The sequence below is a fragment of the Camellia sinensis genome, chromosome 9 (assembly GCF_055761805.1).
Source record: "Camellia sinensis isolate YWXY chromosome 9, ASM5576180v1, whole genome shotgun sequence".
NCBI classification, from domain to species: Eukaryota; Viridiplantae; Streptophyta; class Magnoliopsida; order Ericales; family Theaceae; genus Camellia; species Camellia sinensis.
In genome coordinates, this window is record NC_138969.1 from 30,628,921 (window position 1) to 30,647,261 (window position 18,341).

Below are 18,341 nucleotides of genomic sequence, written 5' to 3' on the forward strand. Positions count from 1 at the left end.
TTGATGTTTTTTTTAAACAATTATTGAGTTCATATAAGTTTACTGAGTTCAAAGAATATATTTTGTTTAGTTTGAAATTTTAAAAAATGATTTTGAGTTTTTAATCTGTATTTTTTAGTTTTTAATGAATTTTTTTAAAATTTTTAGTTTTACTTGATTTAAATACAAAAAATCATAGTATTTTTACATTACTATATTCAATGAATTTTTTAAAAGTACAATTTTTATACTTTTTAAGTGTATTTAAATTTCCCTTCTAAAAAAAAAAAGTGTATTTAAATTAAGTGAATTTAAAAAAAAAATAAAAATGATTAAAATATTTTAAAAAATCACTAAAAATATATATATAAAATTATAAATTGAAAATTAAGAATTTTTTTTTTTTTTTTTTCTCTTGAATACTTCAAAGTAAACAGAAATAAGTTTTAAAATGAATCCAAGTTCAGGTTTATTTACATAAAAATCAACCCGAAACGAGTTGCGAGTTTTAAGCGAGTTGGAACTTGGAAGACATCCACCAGTGGTGGAGTCATGGCACCTTTACTCCCTTTGTCTTGCTACAACACGATACTCTGTACTCGGTTCAGTCAAATTATTCAATAAGATGTAGTTCGATAATTGAGGCCAAAGTAGGTTCCTGATGAATTCCATTGACGAAATTTACAAAAATAAATAAATAAATAAATAAATAAATCATAATAATAAAATTAAAATTAAAATTAAAAAACAAAATTGCACTAGCTAGATTATCATGAGTTTTTCCTCGACAAAGAATGCATTTGTTTTCGTAATCATCAATGTTTAATGCCAGACAACAAATCTACATCACATAAGCCTACATTTTATCATCAATGATAAATAAATAAAAAAGTAAAGGAAAGAAAAGAAAAGAAAATGAAATGAAAGAACCAAAAAATTGAAAGAAAAGAAAACGATGAGACAAATTTACAAGAGAAAAAAAAAAAATAATAATTTAAAAAATCTCTTCTTCTGTGACCACTCGCCTTTGGCCAACCTCATAGAGGCAAACTCCACATTCTGTTGCAGCTCTTACACGCAATGGAGAGTGGTTTACCCATGTAAATGTTGAAAAAACTAGCTTTGTAAGCTGGATTCGCAAATATGACCTTTGCATTTCTATTATTTTTTTTAGTCCATCTAGTTTTTGTGAACATCCAGCGGCAAAAATCTCTTCCTTCTTAAGCACCTCCGATTTGTCAGGCCTGCAGGAGTAAGTACGATAGTTTATGGGTTTAGAGCAAAGAAGGCTTCCAAGCGAAAACTATCAACGAAAGATCCCTAATAATGTGATTTGCTTTTTCTTTCTTTACAAACCAAATCCGCTATAAGAATAAAGGCAAAACCAGAAAAAGGGTATAGAATGCACATGCCCACACTCCTTTATCTACCCCCGGCGCTTTGCTATACAAATTAACAAATCTTACAAACTTTTTTTACCTATTATATCATTGAAATGGGGTTCTGTCTCAATTTTCAAAGTTTCATTGCTGCATGACACATCACCAAGGAAAAAATATTGTAAGATTCGTCAATTTATATCGTATTTTCCTTTTTTCTATCATTGTCCTGTGCAATTGCTTCGATGCAGATTTTTCAAAATCTAGTAAGTGGCACAGGGCTTACTCTGTTAAAGATAGATCTGAAGAAGAATGAATGAGATGGAATACAAACACACAGAAATCGCAGCCCCGGCAAGAACATTATAAAGCAACTGCTTGTTGTCTCTTGTGGTTATAAAAACTGACTTGAGGGTGTTCGTTAGTTCAAAGAGCCGATGAGACATCTGCAGAGCCAAGTCAAATAACATCATAATGTAAAGTACTTATAGCTCCATAAATTTTGGAAGGCTGAAAAAAATATTTGCTCACCAAGATATAAATGGCAGTTGTAAGCATGAAGTTGAGCATAGGATAATCTGGGATCAGAGAAAGAAGCAACTTGGGTTGTCCATTAGGTATACTTGATCTGCACACACGGCCGAAAATAATTCTAGTAATTCAAACGTAGCATAAAAAGCATCACAGATAATGAAGCCAGGCTTCAAGGTTACACGTCACGAAAGAATTTCATTTAATTAAAACATGGAATCTGAGTAATAAAGAGCAAACAAGAAACTAATGAAATGAACACACCTCAGCCAGATGTGGAACTGGGAAATATATGTCTCCAAGGTAACCTTACCGAGCCACCTAGAAGCACAGAGAAAAGTACAATTAGCGAGAGCACAACATTTTGTAATGCCAATTTGAAAAAACAAAAAAAAGAAAGAACAATGTTTTAGAACTTAATGACTCATAAACGTTGTAAAGATGTGCTTCATGGTAAATTGGTTTAATCAAACAAGTCAAAGAGAGCTTACGCAAAGAGAGTCAATGAGAAATTCCGAAGCTCCTGAGTGAAATTCCGCAAGCAAATGTAAACACTGGAATCATAATAAACTAGAAGTGAGAGTAAGTTATTGCAACAAAGCGAAAGCATATTGCGGGACCAAATATACTACATGCCACGTTTTTGATTTTTTTGTACAGATCTATAAAGAAAGAACAATAACAAAAATGACAGCAATACTAATGATAAACAATGACTAAATATAAGCAAAAATTTAATAGAAGGACTCTGAATACACACGTTATTGGAATCCATGATGTGTAGGGATGGTACTTGTTGTATGTAACCTTGTCCAGCTTGTAAATATATTCATACCATATATAACCAACCTGAAAGGATGATTGTGTAAAATCCAAGATCATTTAAAGTAAAGAAATATAAGAAAGCTCATTTAAAATCCAAGATCATTACATAGTGATCGTATAGTAACTCACAAATAACGAAACTGATAAAATGCACGTTTTGATTGTGCGTCTCCACTTGGCGTCAGATTCTTCTAATTTCTCCATCCACTTCTCAACCTAAGATATGAAATTTTGAACTTAAGAGCAGTTGGCACACAAAGAGCAAAAATTATAAACCACCAAACCTTCAAGTAATTACATTTGGATGAAAATAAGCGTATATCATTCCAATGATCCATATGTAGCGATCAAGCCCAGATCTAAAATGCCATTCATGCAACCGGGGAAGATCTGGTTTTGCGGGATCATTGTATCCTGTCATTGAAAATAACTTACTTAGGTCAGCAAGTATGAAAAAAAATTCCAGACTTGAAAACCCCGCCAAATTGAACTTTCGCTGTAGAATTTAACTTGAAATGAAGTTTAGCAACACTATTAACACTATATACCAAATAATACAATACAAATTATTTTTCAGAAGAGAACTTGAATAAAAGAAGACAGAAAAAGTGCATACACATATAAGGAGGGTGTCAAAGAAGGGTCGAGAGTTAGGTTAGTTACTAACCTAACAGGAATGTTAAAGGGCTCCATAAAATATCAAAAACTCCAGGAATTTCCCAAATCACAATAACCACGAGAAAGCATGAGAAGATCTTCACAGCCATCACGGATTGTATCTCATTATACTTGTAGAAAATACCAAGGGCTCCATACACCATAACAGTGAAAAGGGTGTGCATTGGACAGATATAATACAGCATATAGTCATTGTTAAGAACAATACAACAAAATGCCACAAAGAAATTTAGCCGCCACATCATCTGCATAAAAAGGACAACAAAGATGTAAAGGCATCCTATATTTTTACATCTGAAAATGAAGTCATTAAAATGATAATATGAAGAGAATAAATTATGTTACCTGAGCAAACCTTGCAAGGCTAAAATCCTTCCGTATATAATAATAGGAGAAGTTTCCAAATCCAGTCATCCAGACATATGCAGCAATAAAAATACGTATTGCATTGTATATTTCCGTTGCAGCAAAGTAATGATACATGAGAAAGAGGACCTGTTAAATGAAAACCAGCAAATTTCATTATATCTTAAGAACTACTTGGAACAGTTTACCACAAAATATGAGCAGTTGTACTGTACAAATAGGGCATGGTAGAGGATAGAAGCAGTATTAAACATTCAAGTTGGATTTGAGAATCATAATGGTGGACGAGTAGATATTTTTTCAGGCTTCAGTCTGACATCTTTTTAATGAAGGACAACCATAATCATGTGATAAATCATTTAAGTCTTTTTCCAAGACACAACTTTACTACAAGGAAATCAAAGAAAACAATTGTGATCCAATAATACAACTGTTGGAATGACATCAGCTCTGTCAAGTGGTAACTTATACCAGTCATCTACAGATGATAATAAAAGATAGAAGAAAAAAGGAAGAAAAGAAAAGGCACATTAAAAAGCAGCAAGTTTTTAATGTGTGTGTGTTGTTAAGAAAGCTTCCAAGTGAACATGAACAATAGAGAATGCTACAGAACGTATTTTGAACACTTTTTCCAACTAAGCTGAAGCACTAATGCACAACAAGTAAGTTTTGAAGAAAAATACTTGCCTGCATCCATCCTTTCCACTCTTCTGTTTGATGCCGATTAAGGTATAGTAAGGATTTTCCAGAAAAAGTTGACTTGTCATTATGTTTCTTGAGAGATGTCATTGCCGAGACTATGACAAGAAGAGCATAGAGAAAGAGGAAAAGGTCCCGATTGTAATTCTGCCAAGAGAAAAGAAAAATTATCAAAATCAACAAAGACAGGTTTCTGACTAAAGGACTTGAAGTTATGAAGCTAACTGCTTAAGAAGTGGTGTTAGAATTTCCCATCTTTACCTTCACCTACTCCACTACACACTCCACTTCACCTAACCCACTATCACCTCCACTACACCTACTACCACATTACCTTCACCTACTCCACTACACACTCCACTTCACCTACCTCTACTCCACTACACACTCCACTTCACCTAACCCACTATCACCTCCACTACACCTACTACCACATTTTCTTCTATATATAGATTGTATAGGAATTGTAATTAATGCATCTTGTAATCTATCAATCAAGACATCAATCAATAATACATAAATTCTTACATGGTATCAGAGCAAGGTTAAGAATTTAATATTTTTTCGCTTCACCGGCGGGCGGCAACCTCGCCTTGGCCGCCCGCCGGACCTCAACCTAGTCCGCTAGAATTGTCTACTACATACCTACCTCCTCATCATATCTTCATAACATCTCATTCTCTCTCGGCATCATAGTAGCCGTGATACTGCTCATACTTCTGGACAGCGGAGAGAACATCGTCTTTCTCGATCTTTCCGCCGACGCCGGTGGCGAGATCCAAGGCTCCGGCTTTCGACATCACTCTCCCCAAATAGTCCATAGCAGCTTCTCCACCGGAAAGATACTCCTAACAGCAGCGGAAAAAAGGTGTTTCCCTCAGCCAAACAAGGCTCAATAGCTGTGGTCCTCATCAAAATACGTGTAATTGCTACTCCTGAACTTGGTTTCCCTATCCTTGCTAACAAGCTTCTCAAATGCTTCCGGGCCATGTTCTTCTATGTACTTCTCAGCAGCAGTTAGAATGTCATCTGGCTTACTGAAGATGTCCTTCTTCCTTGGGACATACTAGACGTTAACAGTCTGCTGTGGGTTAAGAAAGAAAGGCCTCAAATAATGCTCATAAACATATGCAGCACCACTGATACTCTTTATGATGGTGGATATTTCAATGCCATTACAACACAGCACCTTGAAATTTATTTTATTTTATTTTCTTATCTCTCTTTCTGACCATTACAACACAGCACCAGCACACTTGTTCCCACCTTTCATCATGGTCTCCACTTTCTTTTTCTTTTTTTTATATTTATTTTAATCCATCTTTTTTGAAAACAAAACCAATATCACTTTTTTTAATTCCTTAATTTATTTTAATAACATGAGTGGCCTCTCTTTTCCACCATCTCCCTCTTTTTCTACACAATATTTTTGTACCACCGCCCACTCCATGATTTCCATATTAATATTATTATTATTATTATTATTATTATTATTATTTTCACAAAAAAAAAAAAAAAAAAAAAAAAAAAAAAAAATTCATTCCAGTTGATTTTTCTGCCTTACCACACCTACCATTCGAGTTTGCCAAACACACTTATTTTATTCATGTCAGGATCAACCCCGATCATAATTTTACACGAGAAAAAAAAAAAAAAAAAAAAAAAAAAAAAAAAAAAAAAAAAAACCACCATAACACACCCAACACCCACAGTGGGATTTTTCTTCTCTACTCTGCTGCAGATCTCTTCTTCTTTCCTCCGTCCTGGGCGGCCCTTGACGGTGCTGCCTCCGTGTTTCCTACGCTGCCGAGCACGTTCACTCCTCCATACTCCTCCACTGCAGCATACGGTGGACCTCCAAATCGGAACATCACAGTGGCCTTCCGCTTCAGCTCCTTATTTTCTGCTTTCAGCACACTTATCTCTGCTCGCGCATCCTTATACATGCGTTGGAGCAGAGCCAGCTGGGAATTTAAATGCTGCACCTCATTTGTCCTACTCTGCAGCCGGTTCGACAAATTTGTGACCGCCGTCATGGTTTCCACGCATGACTTCAGAGTATACTGATTAGCCTCAATATCAGTTTGCACCGCCATTTTTTGCTCCACCGACCGCATCGGAAAGTTCAATGGAGCAAAACCAGAGGTGTTTGGTTGAGGTTCACTGGCCACCGCACCAGTTATTTCTCTTGTGGGCTCGTTCAGTTCTGGAAAGAGCGTGAGCAGGTTCTGGGTAGCTGGACGGGAAGAAGAGGCCATGTTTTTGGGTTGCTAAGTGTTTCAGCGAAATAGCAATTTCAGACTGGTAATGTTCGGAAGGGTTGGTGACAGAATGGCAACAAAGTGTTCCACAGTTTCTCTCTCCGCAGAGGCAGAGTTTTTTCAGCGAAGGGTTGGTTTCAGAGGTTTCAGAATGGTATGCCTCAGCCTCAGCCTTCGTCTTGGTTAAATAGCCGAGGCAGCCACGCGTATCGCGCGCCTCTTGCCGCCCGACAAACTGGCACGCCTTTTCATGGCACATCTTTTGACAAAGTGGACACGCCTTTTGATGGCACGCCTTTTGATGAATTGGGCACGCCTTTTGATGGCACGCCTTTTTGACAAAATTGGGCACACCTTTTGAGGGTGCAACTTTTTAAGAGTCCGACAAGACTCTGTAAACTGTCCCGACATTGATTCCGGTTAGTTTTTACAAGTGTCCGACAAGACTCTGTAAACTGTCCCGACATTGATTCCGGTTAGCTCCTTTATGGGTCCGACAAGACTCTGTAAACTGTCCCGACATTGATTCCGGTTAGCTCCTTTATGGGTCCGACAAGACTCTGTAAACTGTCCCGACATTGATTCCGGTTAGTTTCTACAAGGGTCCAGCAAGACTCCGTAAACTGTCACAACATTGTCTTCTACAACGGTCCGACATGACCCCATAAACTGTCTTCTACATCGGTCTGACACCACCATACAGTGTCCTCTACAACGTTATGACACCCCATACAGTGTCTTCACCAACGGTCTGACACGACCATACAGTGTCTCCTATCCTTTTTTATTTTTATGTATTTTCTTGTTTTGTTACTCTCTCCAAACTCAAGTTGGTTAGTTTCTCTCCTCCTTGAGTTTGCGGGGGACTGTTAGAATTTCCCATCTTTACCTTCACCTACTCCACTACACACTCCACTTCACCTAACCCACTATCACCTCCACTACACCTACTACCACATTACCTTCACCTACTCCACTACACACTCCACTTCACCTACCTCTACTCCACTACACACTCCACTTCACCTAACCCACTATCACCTCCACTACACCTACTACCACATTTTCTTCTATATATAGATTGTATAGGAATTGTAATTAATGCATCTTGTAATCTATCAATCAAGACATCAATCAATAATACATAAATTCTTACAAGTGGCAAATATTTTTTTCAGAAAGGCTGTTGAAATTAGTCATGATACAAACATACAAGGTTACCTAACTCTCAATACTAACCGGCATCTAAATTTTTCAGGCATATTCTTGCTTGTTTTCTCATCATTTTTACTGTTTTCCTCTCCTATCTTATTTTCTGTTAAGAGGAAAACACAGGGCTTTATATGTATATCAAACTTCTTTCATTGATTTCATATCAGAAAAGCTAACAACAAACATTGTAAGGGTTAATTATGTACCTTAGTGTCCATGCATAGCAACCTGAATGCACCCATGTATACCACTAAAAATATATTAATCAAAGATGTCCACACTCCATTCATCTCTTAGCAAACATGTAAACCAAGAAAATGAAGCTCAAGATTCTTGAATTAATTTTGAGCTCATATACTGATTAATTAAAAAAAAAAAGGGGGATCATATATTGAATTAATTAAAGCAAGAGACAAGGTTAAGTTTTTAGCCGTATTTCCAATCATATGTTATATGGACTCTTCTAATTCTATGTAGTACCTGTGGCAAACACTAAACCCTAGTAAGGGTATGGATATGTTTCCAACATTGGTAGTTGGACATTCACCTACCAAGCATATTGTATTTCGAGTTTACCATAAAACAATGCATAAAACCTATGAAGCACCAACACTCCAAAACAGGTGCCATAGCGGTGTCAGACACAGGGACACAGCGGGGACACGTAAGGAACACTTCAGCTGACCTGTCTCTTTATTTAATTAATTTATTTTCAGGAGACACGCAGAGATACGCTAAATGAATACAACCATCAAAACATGACTTAAAAAATCGACCTTTAATTCACATTCTATCCTATTCTCATTCATTTGCATGTCTTATTGCAGCAAATAATATTGAAAAGACAGAAGAATTGTATGTTGAATATTCAATATATAAATGTTCACAAAACGTTGGAGTTCACCATAGCTAACGTAATCATTTGTTATAGTCATGAGTACACAAGGATTTAAACCATAATGCAAAGATATACTAATAACAATAAAAGCACCTTGGTAGATTCTCCCAATAAATCTGTACGGTCACATATGTAGAAATACACCAGAATTGCCCCAAACTCAGACCTATAAAAAATTACAATTGCATGTAAGAAACAATAGAGAGCAGTCAAGCATTTCTAATCATAATGACCAACATGACAAAACAGCATGACATACATTGCTCTCAAAGTTGCTCGATTTTCAAGCAAAAAAGAGTCTTCCATGGCTAGAAACCTATAAAATGAAAAGGTGAAGAAAGTAAGAAAGGCTAAAAAGCAATTACCATGGAATCCATTGAAAGACTGGATATCCAACAGCAAGCTACCTGATTAAATTTGCTTTAATCGAGGAAGTATAAAACTTCGTAGAAGCTGATTTTGTGAGGCCTCCTTCCAGCAAGACAGCCCTATCATCTTCCTTGATCGTCTCATTTCCCAATTCAACCAGATTATTGTCTGAATGACTGCAACCCAAAAGGTCAAGAAATTTAGCATTGATGTATTCAACATTTCTTTGTTGATTATGTTGTATATAAAAAATGAATTTTCAATTCTCAAATTGTGTAGAAAAAATATAGATTGGATAAAGTGAGAGTGATTGAAAAATGAGAAACCGTAATATATTTTATCTGCACAAACTAGACCAGTTTAAAATACAATATATTCACTTGCACTCATGTATGTGTGCAAGTGCCTAATTTTTAGAAAATAAAGTTTAATAAATAGGTGGTGATTTGTTCTTGGCAAGTTTTAGTGCTTGCAAGGATATTCACTGTGACAAATTCTGGTAAAAAAAAAGTGCATATTTAGTTAGAATAAATAAATAAATTCATATCTCCAGGGGCAACGCTACTTGGTTCGTAGTGGTGTCACATGAACCCACTGGTTAGGGAAAATAAAATGTCTTACTATATGTATATTATTGTTTTAGGAGAAAGTCTGCATATGTGAACCCACTGAGAAGGGATTTGAACCCACCAATGCAAGATATTATACTATATTAAATTAGGTATATAAGAAAAAAGTGTGTATAGAATTTTCATACAAAATGATGTGACATCTTGTGATTTCTTCATTTACAATAAAAATATCCATCATTGCCCTCATTATTTTATAAATGTCACTACCGCGTCATTCTTGTTATAAATTTCATATAAAAATTCTATAAGCATATCATTTTTCATTCAATAATTTTGCAATGTATTTGGTTGGTTGATGTGTGGTTTTATGTAATGCATTATGTGATATATCCTAATTATCATGAATAGTTAATGCTTTTGTGGTTGTGGATATGTCTATTCCTCTGTTAGTTTTTGAACATTTTTATTGCTCACAAGGGTGTTTAAGATTTTGTCCTGATTAATTTCAAGGAATAATGTTAAGATGACTACATTTATATATCACATATTATTTACGATCTCATATGTCATAATTGGATTAATTGAATGGGTCACACCACTAATGTCTATTATCAATACACTACAGATGATAAATAAAATGTGGTACACATATATAGTTATCATAACATTATTGATTCTTTAGTACATGTAATTTTTCCGTTCCACATATACCTCAAGAGGAATGATAAGGGAAACACTAATTAATCATAAGAATTTTATTTTTTAAATGACACCACTAGCAAAATTTTTGAAGTCGCCACTGCATATCTCTCAACATAACCAAGACGATGGAATTAGAAGGCATGGAGAACGAAGGGAAAATCTGACATGGCAAAGCATCCCACATAATTTTATCCCTATTGTGGCAGCTTAAGAGCATATTATGGTATAAAACATGTAAATTCTTCATAAAAAGGTTGGCAATACATTTGTAAATGACGGTGAACTCAAATTAAAAACTGTGTTCCCTTTAGTGATGAAAGACTGGCTTTCCCTCTTATCTCACTTAAACCTCACGTAATTATGGCTTGGTGTTTTGTTCTTATTTCACTTTTTCTTTTCTTTTTTTGATAATGTTCTTATTTCAATTTCATATATTAATGCTTATGATCTTTTTCTTTTTCTTTAAAAAAACTAAAATGGAAGTAAAATTATACTTAGTGGACAAGGCTCCTACTTACAATAGGGTCTGGGGAAATAGTAGGTACCCAGCCTTATAAATTACCAATATGTCCACTTTTGGGACTTATTATCCATTAAGTCCTATTGACAAATTTATTAAGTGGTAATTTTATCATTTTCTCTTGTTTTTATAAATAAATTTACAGTGATAAAGTTATCCGTCAAGGCCTGTAAGTAAATAAGTCTAATTAATAGGACTAATTGGTAAGTGCCCCTATAAACATTCATTAGTGACCCTACACATTTGTGATCATCCATTTCCACATTATTTGAGCCAAATGTTATGCGAAGGTGTTCTATCCACCAATATTTAGTCTAAGTAACAAAAAGTTACATTTCAAATAGCTGCTATTTCCACACTTCACTACATTCCAAATACTTCGACCGTAGTGCATTACATAAGCTCCACAGTCTAGCACTTACTTGGATTGGACATAGTAACGAAACAACAAATAAGTGTCAGAATCTTACATGGCCCCACAACATACCAAGTTGACTAGAGAATCATCTCATCTCACATAAAACATATGTTTTACAACTAAAAAATAGGGTAATTAATTAAGCTACCTACTGCTGATACTATACATTATAAATGTCAGTCCCCTAGCATACAACCGGTCAGTTGTTTAGATTGATCTGAAGATAAGTGAGAGATTATGTGTTTCAGTCTGTGTAATTAGTTCCTTGTTTGTACACTGAAAAGGTTAGGGAGTTGCACAAGAAAAAGAAGTGTAGTGAGAAAAACAAGTATAAAGTCAGAGATTACCGCTGCAAACGAAAAGTTATGTACTCTATCCGATAACCTACTGATCTTCATGTTAAAGAGAAAACCTTACACTTTAGATGGAGATGAAGACTTCTTGTATTCTAACAACTCAGAATATATCCATGCAACAAAAATGGGGATAAATCCAAGCAAAAAAGACACCTGAGCATGATACAAAAAAGCTCCATTAAATCTATCAGCCAAAACTACTCAAAAAAAGGCGAGCACAAAACAGATAATAGAGAGAAAAACAATAGAAAAAAAAGAAGCAGCAGCACCAAACCAACTTCTGTTGACAATTAAATTAGCAGGTGAGCACAAACATGTTTAGAATCGTACTTGTTAACTTAAAAAGGTTACCCCAACACAAGAAAGGTAATATTGTGAATAGAAAGATCTATGGACTTTGTTTCCTGAGATATTTTCTAGGCTCTAAAAGCCTAAATTCAACCTTTCTCTGTCTCTATGTGGTTGCACACAGCAATTTTAACCATAATAGAAAATGTACCACTCTAATGTATGTTACTGTTAAATCCTGACTAAAGATTCATAAAGAAGTGTTCATACCGCTATTGTCCAAGAACAATAAAGGGAAATATTCTTGTTTTGAACGACATTAGTCTCAGGACTGTACATCATTTTCCAGGTCCAGGGGATAACATCAGCAAATAGGGCCAATGAACGAATTCTTTGCTATTTGATGTTGCATTTCCATCATCAGATGTGACTAACTCATACCAGGTCCATAAATAGATCTTTCTAGCATTAGCACCATTGAAATTAGTTCATACCATACAAGAAACATAAATAAATTTAGAGTAGGAATTGCTTAATCCATATCAGTTCCACTCCAAATTCCCAATCCAGGTGCTTAGGTTCATATTACCATGATAAATGGGCTTATGCTAAACAATTTAATATTATATACCTATCTACATATACGATTATAAAGAGAAGCCTTCTCTTGGTGTCTCAAATTATAGGTTTTCCAAAAATACACCTATTTCAGTTATATGGGTAGTTATGCCCTAAATTCAATTTTTATTTTTCTCTCAAATCTATCAACTTTTGATTTTCCCAAATTCATTTCAATTTGCAGATTTGAATTCAATCATATAGGTTACAATCCTATTTTCTAAAACAAAATAATCATATGTGCACAAATCGCGTGCACCACCGCTTCTAGTTAGGACCAAAACAATAGCTCAACATTTGCATATCAGAAGCTGAATTCAGCAATAGACCACTTCATACATGAAAAGTGTCACTCCTGACATATAGCCCTGTTTGGGATATTACATTAAGGCTCTGTTTCTTTCACCGTAAAACATTTTAAACTAACTTTTTTTTTTTTTTTTTTTTTTTTTTTTTCGGCATTTGGTTGACATTTGAAACAAAAATAATTTATTGTCTAAAAAGAGAAATTTTGATTCAATAAGGAGTCATTTATGACTTTTTAGTAAAAATGTAGTAAAAATTGACTTACGTAATTTTTAAAGGGAAGTCATTTTTGGAAAATTCATGAAAAAATATTTTGCATAAAAAATGTTTTACTTACAAACTAGAGAAAATGAGTAAAATATTTTTGAGAAAACATTTTCCGTCAAAACAAAAAGAAGCCTGACAAGAAATTGGATTTTCGTTATTTGGTCCGCATTTCGAAGTTTAAACAGAAGCCAATACATATGCTGACATAAAAAGAAGCTGCAAAAGCGTTACATATGATTATACCCACAAATCAGTGAAGCAACAAGAAGTAAATTAAATTTGAGTATTGAATGAAAACGATTAGGAAAACACAATAACAAGAACAAATAGAGTTAACATACCAGTCCAGGCGTTATAGGCCCAGGCACCGCCATTTCGATGAGACTTTGAAATCGAAGAGAGAGAAAATGGAAATGGAGATTGGAAGAGGAGGTCGATGTATAGAGTGCCTGTTGAGTCTCTCTCTCTCTCTCTCTCTGGAATTACTATATCTATAATAATGTCGGGATCAACATCATGATCATCGTCGTCATAAATCGTATAGTAATGAGGAATAGGAAACCCTAGAGAGGGTGTGATCGAAGAAGAATGAGAGATCTCAAGCAAACTAGAGGGTATAATATATGAGTCGATGTCATTCGATCGCTTCCAGAATTCATAAAATGTGGGGTACAAACCAACCGTTAGATAGACAGTGGTTGCCGTTTCGTTGCTGTATTGTTTTCGTTTGAGAGAGAGAGAGGGGAAAAATAAATATAAATAAATGTAGAGAGAGAGAGAGGGGGAGGAGAGAGAGAATATACCCTTTTTTATTTATTTTATTTTTTGATAAATTACATTTTTTATTCTTGTAGCTTGACTCTAATCTCTGTTTCTTTAGACTGAAAATATTTTCTAACTAAATATTTTTTATATGTTTGGTGGTAGTGGTTGGTGGGGCGAAGATGGAGATGGTGGGCGGTGGCGGTTGTGGTAGGAATGATGGTGGTGGCAATGAGTGTAGTGACGGTGGTATGATGGTAGTGCGATAATGGAATGACATTAGTAAATATTTACTTTTTAATTTTTATCTGAATAGATTTGTTTTTCATTGATTATTAAAAATATTTTTCTTTAATTTTAGTTTTCTTGTTGTACTAACCATCAGAAAAAATGATAAATATTTTTAAAAAATATTTCACTTTGATCTCTATAGTTTTAATTTAAATAATTTTATACTTACACTTTTAAGTCAAATTTTTAATTTGATCCTTCTATCTGAATTTTCATTATTTTTTTTTTCGACGTATACAACTCAAGAGATTGACAAATATTTTAAAATTATTTATTTTAACCTCTAATTTTAATTGAAAGACCAAATTGAAATTAGATTTAAAGTGTGTAAGACCCATTGAAAAATTGAAACAATAAGAATTAAAGTGAAAATTGGTTCAAACTATAAGGGAAAGAATATATTTTAGAGGGCAACCCGGCAACGCCATTTTAATAAATTTGTTAAACAATTCACTATCTGTTTGTTTGTTTATTTCTTATTTTTTATTTTTTATTTTTTTATTTTTTGTATGAAAAAAATTACTTAATAGATCTGATATGTCAAGTGATTGTATGCTCATCTATTAAGAGGATATATAATCACTTTATTCAAATTTAACTTATTTACTTTTCAAACTGATCTCAAAATCAAGTTGATCACTTGGCACTTGACAAGCTAAACTTGAATTATCTTCTAATGGACTGATTTATTTTTATTTATTTTTTAAAAATTTTAGAAATAGAAGTTAGAGGATTAGTTAGTTGAATTATTACTACAAGGCCAATCCTCCATCAACTTAAACCCAATACCTGAGTATATCAAATATGACTATAAGACCACTAGACTGTCACCTAAAATCTAGTGTACTGAACTCGAATAACTTGAGTTTCCAATTACTTTCTTTGTTTTAGGACACTAACATAAATCCAATATAAATGTGTTTTTTGGTTGATGACATGGTAGGTTGATTGTCCATGTATGTAGTTGTTGTTTGACTTTTGCAGGAGTGTAAATGAAGTAACCACCATCAACATTTCTTCATCTTTGTGTTACTCCTTTAGAATTTCTTCTACTTACCTCAAGTTGAAAAGGTAATCACTCAACACTTTTATGAACTTTTTTCACAAAGCAAATGAAGCATTCATATTCAAGTTGACATGGTGAACACTACAAGCAATTGTACTTGGGGCCAAGCGTTTGTGGCATATGTAAACATAAATTTCAGAACATAAAACTTCATGTTTCGGATCATCTACCATGTGTATCATCAAGAAATCAAGACAAAATGACATACCTGAATCCATCGATGAACGGTTAAACGGAAGCGTCTGATTGTCAATAAAACCTTAATATTGACTATGTTATTGCCTTCTAATCCTTTCCCCTTTGGTGCCTTATGTTTCTCCTTGAGATGATTTAGAAAAACAAAACAGTGTTCTTATCTTTTCCACCTTAGGAAGGAATAGAGACCATAACTTTTTAAAGGTTGTAATTGGTTTTCATAACTGAAAGGTAATGAAAACCAATAAATTAACCATTATTGGTTTAAAACTGAAAGGTAATGAAAACCAATAAATTAACCATTATTGGTTTTAAAACTGAAAGGTAATGAAAACCAATAAATTAACCATTATTGGTTTTAAAACTGAAAGGTAATGAAAACCAACTTTAACCAATATGTTTTAATTTCTATTTCTGCCTCTCATAGAAATAGAAATTATACAACTAGTATCTACACATTAGGTCCATAACACATATACCCTTAAGCCTATTAACTAAATTGAATCACTTAAATTGTAGGCTTCTTATAAATGATAACACCACATTTAATTATGTGGTCCCATTGAGAAATTATCTAACAATCTCCCACTGGACCACATATGTATCTTGAAAAATGTGCTTAACTTTAGTGAGCTCAGAAATTTGTTATCATAACTTGAGGGTATCCAAAACAATCTTGTCCATTAACTATATTAATATAGGATCAAAGCGGTCTTCGTTACATCAATCGTAACTAGACCCACCAATGGTCACGTATACAAATATAGCTAAATGACATAGATCAATCATGGATGCGTAGCATGGAAATTACATGTGATGTGATCCATACATGCCTATGTCCAACTGGTGCTACTTAACTTTATTGAGATCAATACTTCACAATACGTAACAGAGCGTAATAAACTGAATACTTCATTTCTGCAGAAATTAATCTAATTACATAGATAAAACTCAAGGCTGACATAAAGCAGTAATATAAATACAAACTCCCACTAAACCAGAATGTTCTTAAATAGAACAACACCCATATGAGCAGTGTGCTCATGAAAGACCTTGGGTGGTAGTTTCTTCGTAAGTGGATCCGCTATCATGGAGTTTGTCCCAATGTGCTCTATGGAAATCTGTCCACTCTGCACTCTTTCTTTTATAACTAGGAACTTGATATCAATATGCTTTGATTTTGTCGAGCTCCTGTTGTTATTGGAATATAAAACTGCAAACTTATTGTCACAATATATCTTAAGTGGTCTTTCAGTGCCTTCCAAAATCCGCAACCCAGTGACAAAATTCCGCAAAATTCCGCAGCCATATCCCTTGGTTTGATGCCTCATAACATGCTACAAACTCTGCAGCCATGGTGGATGAAGTTATGAGCGTCTGCTTTGCAGACCTCCAAGAAATTGCTCCGCCAGCTAACAGATAAATATAGCCTGATGTGGATTTCCTATTGTCTTGGCATCCAGCAAAATCGAAGTCGGAATATCCAATGACCTCTAACTTATCCGATCTCCTATATGTGAGCATATATTCCTTTGTTCTCTGTAAATATCGCATAACACGCTTGACTGCTTTCCAATGATCCATGCCAGGATTACTTAAATATCTGCCTAACATGCCAACTATAAACGCAATATCCGGACGCGTACATACTTGAGCATACATTAGACTCCCTACAGCTGAGGCATAAGGAATCTTCTGCATTTCTTGAATTTCAAGACTGTTCTTCGGGCATTGGCTGAGACTAAACTTGTCTCCCTTAGCAACCGGGGTTTCACCTGATTTACAATTTTGCATGCCAAATCTAATGAGTATTTTTTTGATATAGCTCCTTTGTGATAATCCCAAAATACCCCGAGAACGATCTCGGAGTATTTCGATTCCTAATACAAAGGAAGCATCACCAAGATCTTTCATTTCAAAATTCTTAGATAGAAATCTCTTGGTGTCATGCAATAAGTTTATATCGTTTGTGGCAAGCAATATGTCGTCAACATATAAAACCAAAAATATGTGTTTACTCCCACTGAACTTGTGATACACACATTCATCAACAATGTTAGTTTCAAAACCATACGAAGTGAGAACCTGATGAAATTTGAAGTACCACTGACGAGAAGCTTGTTTGAGTCCATAGATGGATTTAGTCAATTTGCAAACCATATTCTTTGGGTCTCCTGACACAAAGTTTTCTGGCTGCACCATATAAATTGTTTCTTTAATGTCACCATTAAGAAAAGCTGTTTTGACATCCATCTGATGCAACTCAAGATCAAAATATGCAACAAGCGCCATAATTATCCTAAAAGAATCTTTCGAAGAAACTGGAGAGAAAGTTTCTTTAAAGTCAATTCCTTCTTTTTGAGTAAAGCCTTTGACTACAAGACGTGCCTTATACCTCTCCACATTACCATTTGAATCCCTTTTCCCTTTTGGTTTTAAATATCCATTTACAACCTACGGGCTTCGCACCAACTGGTAATGAGACAAGTTCCCAAACTTTATTGTCTTGCATAGACTTATATTCTTCATTCATGGCTTCTATCCACTTATGAGAGTTGGAACTTTCCATGGCTTGACGAAAGTTGATTGGATCATCTTTCGACATTCCATTTTCTACCTCATGTTCCTGGAGATATACAATATAATCATCTGAAAATGCAAATCTCCTTTCTCTGGTGGATCGCCTTAATGGCACAGATTCTTGAGGTTGAGGTTGTAGAGTTTGTTTCTCAAGAACAATTACCTCATCTTGAATGGGGGTTTGAACTATATTATCTTGAACA

The 18,341-nt window shown here is 34.5% G+C and overlaps 1 protein-coding gene across 2 annotated transcripts; it reads right to left on the reverse strand.

The window, feature by feature from the left end:
* Positions 1 to 713: 713 nt before the first annotated feature.
* RWA4 (O-acetyltransferase family protein) lies at positions 714 to 14,013 on the reverse strand. Of its 2 annotated transcripts, XR_014339507.1 has the most exons (17): positions 13,586 to 14,001; positions 11,827 to 11,918; positions 9,236 to 9,373; positions 9,088 to 9,144; positions 8,922 to 8,994; positions 4,446 to 4,604; positions 3,738 to 3,887; positions 3,382 to 3,637; positions 3,013 to 3,128; positions 2,844 to 2,930; positions 2,650 to 2,738; positions 2,381 to 2,443; positions 2,154 to 2,210; positions 1,890 to 1,986; positions 1,645 to 1,804; positions 1,459 to 1,508; positions 714 to 1,223 (listed from the first exon to the last, which is right to left on the reverse strand). XR_014339507.1 is itself a non-coding variant. In XM_028244659.2 (16 exons), exons 1-15 carry the CDS (start codon positions 13,616 to 13,618, stop codon positions 1,649 to 1,651), a joined length of 1,623 nt encoding a protein of 540 aa, XP_028100460.2. In that variant the 5' UTR covers positions 13,619 to 14,013; the 3' UTR covers positions 714 to 1,223; positions 1,645 to 1,648. The 2 variants fall into 2 exon arrangements, 1 of the variants encoding a protein (XP_028100460.2); XM_028244659.2 differs by lacking the exon at positions 1,459 to 1,508 and having other exon boundaries at positions 13,586 to 14,013.
* Positions 14,014 to 18,341: the final 4,328 nt, after the last annotated feature.

Bases quoted from the DNA above. Each gene is read 5' to 3' on its own strand.
- RWA4 (XM_028244659.2), bottom strand. From the start codon at position 13,618: ATGGCGGTGCCTGGGCCTATAACGCCTGGACTG. The intron at 1,987-2,153 runs GTGTGTTCATTT...CCGTGTGTGCAG, and splicing joins CAGTTCCACATCTGGCTGAG to ATCAAGTATACCTAATGGAC. The intron at 1,805-1,889 runs GTGAGCAAATAT...TTGGCTCTGCAG, and splicing joins CAACTGCCATTTATATCTTG to ATGTCTCATCGGCTCTTTGA.